Source organism: Nicotiana tomentosiformis, chromosome 4 (genome assembly GCF_000390325.3).
Source record: "Nicotiana tomentosiformis chromosome 4, ASM39032v3, whole genome shotgun sequence".
In the NCBI taxonomy this organism is placed as follows: Eukaryota; Viridiplantae; Streptophyta; class Magnoliopsida; order Solanales; family Solanaceae; genus Nicotiana; species Nicotiana tomentosiformis.
Window position 1 is genome coordinate 126,883,315 of NC_090815.1, and position 11,066 is coordinate 126,894,380.

The following is an 11,066-nucleotide window of genomic DNA, read 5'->3' on the forward strand; positions in this document are numbered from 1 at the left end:
AGATTATCAAGGAGTAGCTGGACTTAACCCTGAACAAAATGTACAGCTATTGTACGGAAGAAAACTTAGCCAGCTAAACTGATATGGAACTTTGTTAAAAACAGGCAAAAGTCAAGAAGAAAGTGAGCAAGCCTTATCACGTTTAAGATTTGTCCCAAAAAGGAAAACACCCAACACAAAAAAAGCTACTTTTCATTTTGCCATGCACACAGCTTGATCTCACTCTCATCCTTCATTATATTATATACTCTTCAAAAACTATTTAAAAGTTGAAAACATGTAAAATAAAGAATAATTAGCTAGTAAGGGCGAAGCTAGTGTGTAGGTTACGAGTTTTGGCTGAAACTATTAATTTTGGTCCATATCTTTAGTCTTAAGCAATTCAATGTATATATGTAAATTATTAATTAAAAATTCACTAGCTTAAAAGGATTATAGTCTGAAATTGATAAGCTACAAATCTTGGAATAAACAATAGAACTACTTTTCAGCCGCTGGAAATTGATTTTACCATTTGCTTTTCAACCCCATTGGGAAGTGGACATTTATATTTTACGTTACACAACTAAGAAATACCCAGAACTCTAAGATCTAGCTAGATTTGACGAAAAAAATATGGGGTTAGGGAACAACTTTTCTTGGATTAAGGAAACCTTGTTTCTTGAAAACAATTAAGGAAACTTTGTTTAAGCTCGTTTGGTTGCTGGGATTATTAAGAGGATAATTCCGGTATAAAATTCAGTATTATTTTATACATAACAATCGAATTGGATTAGCAAAGCCGAAATAAAACAAGTAAAATGAAAATTTGCTTCATTTTAATGCAATGAACTAAACAAACCATAAGTACTTATAAATAATTTAGGAATTATTAATTCAAGAATTACAATTTTTATATCATAAAGGGCAGTTCGGTGCACAAGGTATCTCGCATTCACGTAGGGTCCGCATCCCACGGGTGTGATGTAGACAACATATTCTAATGCAAGCATTAGTGGTTGCGTTCACAGCTCGATCCCGTGACATAGGGAGACAATTTTACCGTTGCTCCAAAGCTCCCTTCAATTTGTACATTATAACTCATGCATAATACGAATCGAGGGTTAATTTATGTAATAGTTGGGAAAAAAAACCATGTTGACTTTTACGAAAATTCCCATGGTTTTTAAATAATACTAACTATACAACATGCTGAAGAAAAAATAAGAGAACGCCTCTTCACCGGCCCACCATATTCTGTCTATTTCTGTCCCCATTGTTATATAAATAGAACAAACATGTTAGCTTTCTCTGCACCAAAACGTTCACTACATCTTCTCTTTATATCATTTTCAACACAACTATACATTTATTACTTTCCTTGTAGTTTTAACCAAAAAAATGGCGTCAAATTCGACGTGGACAAACCAGCAAAACAAGTTATTTGAGAATGCATTGGCCATTTACGACAGGGAAACACCAGACCGGTGGCGTAATTTGGCCAAAGCAGTAGGTGGAAAATCTGAGGAAGAAGTGAAAAGGCATTATGAAAAACTTGTTGAAGATATTAAACACATTGAGTCTGGAAATGTTGCTTTGCCTAATTACAACAACGCAAATAATGGTGGTCATAACAATTATAAAGGCTACAACTTCATGGATGAAGAACAAAGGTACGTAAATTAAATAAAAATCTCAAAATGTTATCAATTAAATATCTAGCTATTCCTCGATTTTGTGAATATTGCATGTAGTTATAGTGATCTGACAGCGTAAAAATTAATTGACATTGTAGGATATAAAAGTTAAAACCGACTAAGATTATTACTCGTCGTAGACATATATATCCTTGATTAGAGATTCAAACATGTTATTTCATGTAGAAATGTATACGACACATTCGTTATTCTTCTTTACTCACATATAAGTACATCCAAAACCTGTACTTATTTGTGTTTCTTATACTTGTTTCAATATGCAAACCACCTGAAAATATGTGTTGATAAATAGTACTATATAATTAGCTACCTCTTAGCATGGGCAGAGCTAGGTGGGGGACCGAACACTCCTCGTCGAAAATTACAAGGTTAAAAAAAATTCACATATATATATATATATATATATATATATTAAATGTCGAATCCCCTTTCGCTTATTCGCGTGTTTACTTTTTAAATTTTTTGAATCTCTTTGGTGAAGATCATGCTTCCGCCACTGCCTCTTAGATTCTCTTAGGATGAGTTGAGATTGAATTCTTCTTCTTATGTTTTTTTTTCTTTCCTTTTTGGACAGGCTGAAGTATTTGAAGCTCCAATAAAAGCAAGAAATAGTGAAGTACATTAAATTATTCAGAAGGAGCCTATTTTATATGAGCAGTGGAACTCCAAATGCAAAAAGCAAATAAGAGAAGGATATATTTGATTATGCCTTTCTTTTCTACACCTTTCATAATTATTTTGATTTTCATTGTTGGATAAATTTCCCTCGATAGCAACTATATATTCCAAATATAATTGTCCATGTTGTGGTACTGTTATAATGGTGTTATAATGGATTCCATGTTACAAATTTGTTCCTTTATGAAAGCTCATTAATAAAAAGTATAGCCAACATTAATGTTTGCATTAGTGGCCGCTTTCCCTAATATTCAAGAGAAAATCAAAATCGACATTCTTACTAAGTATGAGTCAGAGACGAGCTTCAACTTTGTCTTTTAGAACGCTTATGCATTGCATTATTCACCTTATATGCTCCAAGAAAGCATCTTTCACAGTACTGTGCACTCAATAACATTTCTTTTTAATATTTAATTGTTACTTATACAACATTTGGCTCATTCTTGGTGTTGTTGTTGTTGTTGTTATTATTATTATTATTATTATTATTATTTCTGTGTAATATAAGTCTAAGATGAACTTAAATTGAGCTGTAAAAAGAATTTATATAGCAGACCCCATCTATTTGTAATTTAAGAACCTAATGACTTTGAGTATTATTATGTACTTATATATGTGTAGCTTGAAAATAATTTTTGCACATCTTTTGCTTGTGAACTTTTTATAGCTTTATTTCATTTTTAATAACTTTTTGCATTTTTAGACTAAATCGAGTTAGTATTAAAAAGAATATGAAAAAAAACAAGGATCAAGGGAATTTTGGTAATCCAACTGGTTGGCTATTTGAACTTTCACTTTATTTATTGGTAAGGATTTGATTCCCACCTTGTAATGTATAATAAAAGAAATAAGTAAAACGCACCACCTGCTACCCTACTGAGGAATTAACTTCTACATCACCTTGCGCCTTTGCCTTGTGAAAAAAATGCAACTAAGATTTAAACCTTTGCTTAATTGGGATGCAGTAAAATAAGCCATAACCGATTATACCATCGGCAATGAGATGTAAACTGAGAGGATTTCTTAAAGTACAACAGCTGATAACCGATGCCCATTACTAGCTGATAAGCATAGGACATCCAGTACATAAAATAGCATTTATGATCTTTGAGTAAACATTTGGACTACATCTTAGAGATCACTGACATAGAACTCAATTCATGATGTCACTCAGAAATGTCATAAATAGGAATGAGGTCGGACCAACAAAAACGACTATGCCTTGGTCCTAAACAAGTTGGGGTTGATTAATGAAGTAAGACTTGACCCAGAAAAATTCAACGTCATATTAGAGAACCTCCTTTATAAGTCGTTCAGTCAGAGCTTTTGGGAGACCCATCACGCTATCAGTTGAACCAACCTGCCCAGATAAAAACCATCTTACAAATTATTACAAGTCATAAATATACAGAAACAAGAAAAAGAAAAAGAAGAAAAAGAATATTCTGGTATATGCAGAATATTTGACATCAGATGCTGATGCAAGTTGCCGTTTAGTACTAAAAGAGGCTTGGAGGGTCTTTTGGGAATGCTTAGCTGCAAGAACCAAAAGGAATTTTCCATCAGAAGGAAAGAAAGTTCTATTCCTTAAGTTTCTGAGTGGTTGGCAACCAAGTCACAAAAGCATTTCATTAAGGTTGTGGTACTTCTTGTTCTTTAGAGAACTTTTAGTGCTTGGTAAAATCAAGTAAAAGGTGTGACATGGTCTAAAGCCTAAATTTTTATGGAAATGCACTTCTAAAAGGTATCTTTAATGGTACATTTTATAGAAACGACAAGTTCCTTTCACGATTAACCAAACACTTTAATATCCTTTATATGCTGTAAGACACTCGTAGCTCTTTCATGCCTAATGCAAAAACACCTTCTCGAAACTCTAGAGCAGCTTTTCCATAGACCTAATGAGCATATCGGCTTCTTCTTGACAAGAGCCACTGGGAAGCATTCGTATACCTATCAGGACAAGAGTAGATTTGGATTTGTATCCGGGCTGAATATACACAATCTGGGTATCCTGCCTTAAATAAAAACCAGTGAAGTTCTTTCATTCGGTCAGGTATTCCAGAGATATTCTGTTCCATCATTTTATTTATTAAACTGGCATCAATGGCTTCACGAATGTTTAGGTCTCTATAAGGACAAAGGGTCAAACAAACAAATGTTAACACCATCATGACTATGACTTGTGTTGGATGATATTTGAGAGAAAGGTGGTGGTATAACACTCACCACTTCTTTAATATAAGGCAAAACAAGAGGATGTTCAATTATCAAGCCACCAGCTGCATAAAGAACTATCCCTTCCTCAATCTGATTAGGGAAAAAAAGATCTTAAGACAACAGACTACAGCATGCATCAACTGATAAGATCAATAACTAACAATTCAGCTGAAAGTTATACCAGTTTATCTATAACTTGATCTGGTATGTCATGGAAATAGATCTGCAACCAAAAGAAATGTCATTGCTCTTTTTGGATGACTGGCAAATAAAATTAAAAGAGATTATGCTGAAAATCTCAAGCAGTTAAGGTACATAAATAACTAAGCGCAAGGTATAAGAGGGATAAAACAAAAAGGGTCTCTCTTTCTCTAGCGATACACGAGTTTAACCTCCCATTAGCACAAACAATCTCACTCTGGCGAACCTTCCATCTCCAACTCATTGAAAGTCAGTTCAAATCACAACCATCAAATTAATTAGAAACTCTTGGATCACCGAGCATATTGTGGAAGGATTTACGGCAACTTCCAAAAATCTGCACTTAAATATATAAGAAGATGCTTGTATTGACTTTTCGGAAGAGGACGCATGGGAAAAGGTATGGCGGACTTCTTAATTCAGGGGGAAAATAAAAGTAAAGGTACAAATGGTACTTCCACTATTAGATTTCATTAGCTGCAGTATTGAGCTTGTTCTGCAATCCAAAATTCAAACCAGGCTAATGAAAAATATACCCTTAAGGCCTTAACCACCTCAGCAGATACGTCTTGAAAGAACTTACACAATCAGAAAGAGAGCCACTTATGATTATGGTCTTCACTTAGGTAACTTGTTATAACATTTAATGATCAAATAAAAGCCAAACAGGATAAAAGCGATTTTCCAGATTTAAGACAATAAGCAAATGTAGTGGATATCTGAATGAATCTAGAAAAAGGTCAAGCATTCTTGAAGGAAAATGCAAGTGTAAAAACTCAATAAGTTCATCTATCACTCGTTTGTGCTTTCTGGTAACATGCTTAAACACTTGATTAAGCTAAGCCGAACATACACCAAAAATTTCCAGATCATCAGACAATAGGTGCATAATTGTGGATGTAATAATCTTGAGAACCTAAGAACATGGTAATTGAATATGTCGGAAACAGCAATTTATACAGTGTCATCAGTATTTGAACACCATTTCAGCAGTTACGTAGTTTCAATCCAGCCCAACTTCAACTAACTTCTACTTTCCACAAACTCATCTCTGTAAACTTTAATTTGAATGGCTTTTGGGAATTGGAACCTTGTGAAGTGTTCAATAAGCCTAACCCAATGCGTAGAAGTCATTAATCAGCACTGAGCATTTTATACTTTTATTTATTAATATTTAAAATTAGAGGTATTCATTGCAAATTTGAGATTGCAAGTAGACGCAAATCCACTGAGAAGCAAAAATGCATAAAAAACCATAGAGAGCCATCTGATAATTAAAAATGAGAAGAAATCAACAGAGGTACCTCTACTTTGTCCCATTCTCCTCTTCTACATCCTGTTACCAGGTTTGTAACAAGAACAGAACTAACGGTTGCTGCATGTCCATTAGCGTAATCTGCAAATTGTCAGTGTAAGACTAGCAGAATTACAAAACTAATATAGCAAGAATCAATTAAAGCACTGGTAAAACCTTTCATGAACTGTCGTGCTTCTGCTTCACTGGATGGTTTTTCCCTGACCATACCTTCATAGACCACCACCTCCAGATCATTTCAAGTTAGAATAAGATTAGGATAAGATTATTAACATAGAAAGTTCTCATACCATTAAATAGACTGAAAAAAACTAGAACAATTGGACAGAAAAAAAAAACCAAACAAGTAAACTAGAATGTCCTATCATCAGAATTCTTGTGAGAAGGCAATGGTGATAGAAAGATGATGCATCTAATCAAGTGGCAAACTGTTTTGAGAGGCGAAAGGCCGCGAAACAGATGGGGACTGGGATGAGAACTTGATCTTGCAAAATAGCAGTCTATTATTTAAATGGCTATGGAGATTCAGTGAAGAGAAAGATGAACTGAAGGAGGTGATCAAAGGCAAACATGGAGTGGAGACTACTGGTGCAATAAACCAGTCAAGACCTCTCATGGTAGGTCTCTGGAAACAAATCAGCAAATTAAGGAGTGATTTCCAACCTTTCACAAGACTAAAGGTGGGAATATTACAGGAATAAGATTATCGCAGGATAGCTGGACCGGATATGCTCCCCTCAAAGAGATAAATGGATATATTATCTAACGATCACGGAAGATGCATTATAGCAGAATGCAGCAGTGAAGGGAGAAGGAATCTGAACCGGAGAATAAACATTCAGGATTGGAAAATAGGGAGTCTTACTTTGCTGGTTGGGGTGCTGGGATTACATATGACTAAGCACCAATCAGATATAGACAGTGGACTTTGAAGGAAGATGGTATCTTCTCCGTGAAATCTTGTTATCAATTCATGCAAAAGGGAGAAATAGAAGGGTATAGACAGCAGCTACAAAGGATGATCTGGAAAACCGAGGCACATTCCAGGGTAGCATGTTTTGGATGGTTAGCTAAACATGACACATGTTAGACATCTCTTTCTACACAGTTAGAAGAAATGGAAGATCTGAAGCATGTCTCTAAACTTAATGGGGCCCGGTGGGTGATGCCTAATGGCCTTAACAGAGGAGTAGAAAGCTGGCAGGGACCTGCGGAAAGATCAGAGACAAGTGTGAAGAACCACTCCTTCGTGCATATCTTCACCAGTTTGGATAGAGATAAGTCAATAGACTGCAAAGGGAAAGCAACACCCATATCCTTTATAAAATTTCACTGTCTTTATCTATTGAACTTTTAGTAGATGATGACTTCGTAAATGAAAATTATAACATATTCGACTTCCTAGACTTTTTTCTTATAGGATAAGGTATTTTATTAATGATAAGAACCAAGAGGGTACTTCAGAAATATAGGAAGAGAAGATCAAGTTCCCATCAATATTTACATCATAGACTCCAAAAATTCCAAAAGAAAAGATGGATTTTCCAGCGTACTACTCCTGGAGCCTTCTTGGTGCTACAGAAATCAATAAAAGACTCTTTCTTTATTATAAGTCTAAAGAAATCAATGAAAAGTTTTGTTTTACCTATCAAGAAGAGAATGTCCTATCACCAGAAAGAAACTAGTGCATGAGGATATAGAACAAAGTACATAGACTTCAGGTATCATGCCACTGTAAGCATCTCTAATAGAGGAATTATGACCTCAGATAAGTTATGCGGAAACCAAGGGCAAGGCGGAAGTATCCTATCAAATTATAGCTGCTTCATTCGCCAAATTCACACCTCAAAACCAAAATACTGAAATAGTCAGACTCTTGGTTCTCTAGGGCAACTTAATCTTTATTTACTATGACCATGTGAAGTCATCAACTCAAAAGTAGTACAAATAGATAAGTGGCGTCATCTAGTTGAACACATTGTTTAACTTTTCAAAGAAACTTATGACACAATTTTTCTAGCCAAAGTTGAGTTTAATCAACAAGCTATCAACTCGAAAAGCACAAACAAGCATGCTATAGCCTCAGCATTAGGCCCTCATAAAGCAATGAAAGCCTATTGCCATAAGTAGAACCAAACAGCTAACCATATAAATTATAATTAAGTCATCTGCTTGAACAAACTGTACCAAATGAAAGATGTTGCTCTAGGTTGTGCCAAACTGCCAACTCTAATTACAATATCTTATCCTGGAAAATCAGATTATAAATTTTCGAAGCACACCAGGTACTACAATGAATATTGGCTGGTTTCTGCTGCTTAGGCTAAAAAGTATTGGCAGTCTTCTTGTTAAGCTAATATTGTATGAAGTTGTTAACAGGTATGCATCCGATATGGCTGTGCTGTTAGCATCCGATACAGGTAAGTGCAGTTTTTTGGTAATGTATTTTGAAGAATCAGCACTAAGTATGCATATCCACGTTTATAAACACACCACTTTATGATCAAACAAAAATTTCTGTAAAAGTGTCATATTTCAACCAAACACCTCAAGTAAACTAGTAAATTAGTTAGGGGGAAAAAACGAGAAAGATAACAAAGCTAATATTTTGTAAAAGCATTATAGTAAATCAATCGGATAATTAACCATAAATGATGACAAGAACAGAAATTAGGTATACTTGGTCACAGGTAATTAGAAGTGTTGGCTCGGCATCCCCTTCGGATTCGCCAATGGAAACCCTTGGTATGATGGCTTCTGCCTGATTATAGGTTCCAGCAATTCAGATCAATGCCAATTATGATGTATGCTTTCAGACTATATAGCGAAGTCCAATAATTGCAGAATTCATCATGAGAAGAAAGAAAATACATGTGTAATTATGCAAGCTTGTGGACATCACAATTATCCTCCAATATCCCAAGAAGAAATCTAATCATTCTGAAAGAAGAAAGGCAAAACAAAAAAGGGTATATACAGTACAGAGCATAAAAGCAAGAAAAACAATACAAGAAAAGAAAAAGCACACAACTTTTCCATCATTCAAAAGCACCGGCAGAAATAGCATATTATCGGTTTCAAATAGAAGCTAGAAAAAGAACTTCTGGTGGGAAGATTTTAAAGGCAAAAAAAGCAAGACATACTGTGTCAGCTGCAACCAAAAGTGTTGGATTGGAATCCTTCTCTAGGTTTTCAGTATTTCGAAATTTTGATATGATAGCATCAGCCTGACATGCAATGCAATTACATGGAATTAAAATAAGCATTTTCAGAACCAAGGCTTCAATAAACTATGAGCCAAACCAATTAACTCAACTAGACCAGGAAATAGAACAGCCGAAATGATTTGCCTAAATAACTGATACACAATCACAACAAGGTATGTAATAGAGCACATTTACAAATAACATCAACCCCGAAATTGAAGTGCCATAAATCACGACGAGATACTCTGAAAGTAAAGCATCACGCCTTACATACAGTGATTCATAAATCAAAAACCAATGCCACAGAACAAGAGTAAATCACAATGTCATCATCTATAACAGTATAAGCAAACGTGCCTTAACCCATACAATATTCTATACAGCAATTTCAAAGCAGTAAACCACTTCAAGAATATGTTCTGAGATGCATGGATTTGCACAAGTTCTTTGGAAAACAAACCTTGGCCTCTGCAAGAGCCATAACTAAATCTTCGGGTTTTTCTTTCCGGATAGCTTTCTCATCTATATCTGCAGACTATGTTACAACAATGTGTAAATCCACCAATTTTAAAAATAATCAATCAACTATACCTCAATCTCAATCTGGTTGGAGTAGTAATATCAATCCTTTGTTATCTATTCAACTAAGAATTGTTAATGGAACACCCGGTGCATGCACCAAACATGACATAGTGTCTTTTACATACAGTTTTATCACTTAACAATACTGTTAATTAGTAACTATCATGGAGATTTGGTTATATATCAATTACAAACGTTATTTTTGTTATATGACCTTTTTCATATGTGATCAGTAAAAGGTAACACAAGAGATCAGTAAAAATAACACAGAAGATCTTCGTAGGGACATTTTCTTCTATTCAAATGAACGTGGGCATAGGAGATCATTTCCTCTAAGTATATTTTCCTCAATTTCACTTAACCGCGGCCAATTAAAATGATTTGGTGCAGGAACTGGTCCAAGTCTAAGTCTTTTTTAATTGTAAATACATCTCCACAGAAATAGGAGCATATTTACCCATAGAAAAAACAAACAATAACTGATAATTGGAAATTTACCATGGTTGTGAACTGGTATCCCATGTCGGCTAAAATTTTTCTTCGTGCAGTAGAGGATGAACCCAAAATTAGCTGGAAAACAAAGGAGTTACATGGAACATTGTATCCAAAAAAAAAAAAATATTGCAAACTATGCAAAAGGATTTCAGTAATTGAACTGAGAAAATAGAAAAATGAATTCACCATAAATAAAATACGAAACTTTTTTTCCGTAGAGAAAAGCAATACCTTAAACTGAGGAGCATTGGGTTCCATTTTCGCCGGAGAATGAACGGATTAACGAGGGTCCGATTGGAGGGAAATTTACTGAACGAAGTGTTACTGTTTGAAACGGGTATTTCAAGCCGTTATAGCACTATCAATTGCCCTAACCCGCCTACGCTTATTAAATTGACAAATGTCATCCAACTCACCGAAAAAAATAATAAGGAAATGATACGAATAATCATATAGAGTACATATCTTTTGTGTTTTATTACTTACCTCCCTTCTCTTTTAGTTGTCAAATTTTGTTTCTCGAAAATCAAATTACATGAATTTTATCAAATATTTTAATATATTTTTTTTTTACTATATTGATATAAGAAAAATTGTCAATTATAGTACTTTTTGTATAGTTCTCGAATTTCTAAATTTTTATTTTAATATTTTGAGATAATTAATTTAATT

At 34.4% G+C, this 11,066-nt stretch overlaps 2 protein-coding genes across 6 annotated transcripts; one reads left to right on the top strand and one right to left on the bottom strand.

Annotated features, from left to right (window-relative positions):
- Nucleotides 1-1,298: 1,298 nt before the first annotated feature.
- On the top strand, nt 1,299-2,606 carry LOC104086253 (protein RADIALIS-like 3). Its single transcript, XM_009590473.4, has 2 exons — nt 1,299-1,652; nt 2,272-2,606. The coding sequence occupies exons 1-2, from the start codon at nt 1,381-1,383 to the stop codon at nt 2,294-2,296; spliced, it is 297 nt and encodes a 98-aa protein (XP_009588768.1). The 5' UTR covers nt 1,299-1,380; the 3' UTR covers nt 2,297-2,606.
- A 768-nt stretch (nt 2,607-3,374) lies between these two features.
- Nucleotides 3,375-10,787, bottom strand: LOC104086252 (uncharacterized). 5 transcript variants are annotated; one of them, XM_009590469.4, is made up of 10 exons: nt 10,626-10,784; nt 10,398-10,469; nt 9,778-9,852; nt 9,255-9,338; nt 8,792-8,872; nt 6,268-6,337; nt 6,101-6,192; nt 4,777-4,818; nt 4,605-4,685; nt 3,375-3,735 (listed from the first exon to the last, which is right to left on the bottom strand). In XM_009590469.4, the coding sequence occupies exons 1-10, from the start codon at nt 10,650-10,652 to the stop codon at nt 3,664-3,666; spliced, it is 696 nt and encodes a 231-aa protein (XP_009588764.1). In that variant the 5' UTR covers nt 10,653-10,784; the 3' UTR covers nt 3,375-3,663. The 5 variants fall into 5 exon arrangements, with proteins under 5 accessions (XP_009588764.1, XP_009588767.1, XP_070056331.1 ...); XM_009590472.4 differs by lacking the exon at nt 9,255-9,338 and having other exon boundaries at nt 10,626-10,787; XM_070200230.1 differs by lacking the exon at nt 9,778-9,852.
- Between the last annotated feature and the right edge of the window lie 279 nt (nt 10,788-11,066).

What these genes read in the sequence shown, in the direction of transcription:
- LOC104086253 (XM_009590473.4), top strand. Translation starts at nt 1,381, where the DNA reads ATGGCGTCAAATTCGACGTGGACAAACCAGCAAAACAAGTTATTTGAG. An exon ending in TTCATGGATGAAGAACAAAG is followed by an intron (nt 1,653 to 2,271) that starts GTACGTAAATTA and finishes CTTTTTGGACAG; the next exon opens with GCTGAAGTATTTGAAGCTCC.
- LOC104086252 (XM_009590469.4), bottom strand. Translation starts at nt 10,652, where the DNA reads ATGGAACCCAATGCTCCTCAGTTTAAG. An exon ending in GATACCAGTTCACAACCATG is followed by an intron (nt 9,853 to 10,397) that starts GTAAATTTCCAA and finishes GTTGTAACATAG; the next exon opens with TCTGCAGATATAGATGAGAA. An exon ending in ATCAAGTTATAGATAAACTG is followed by an intron (nt 4,686 to 4,776) that starts GTATAACTTTCA and finishes TTCCCTAATCAG; the next exon opens with ATTGAGGAAGGGATAGTTCT.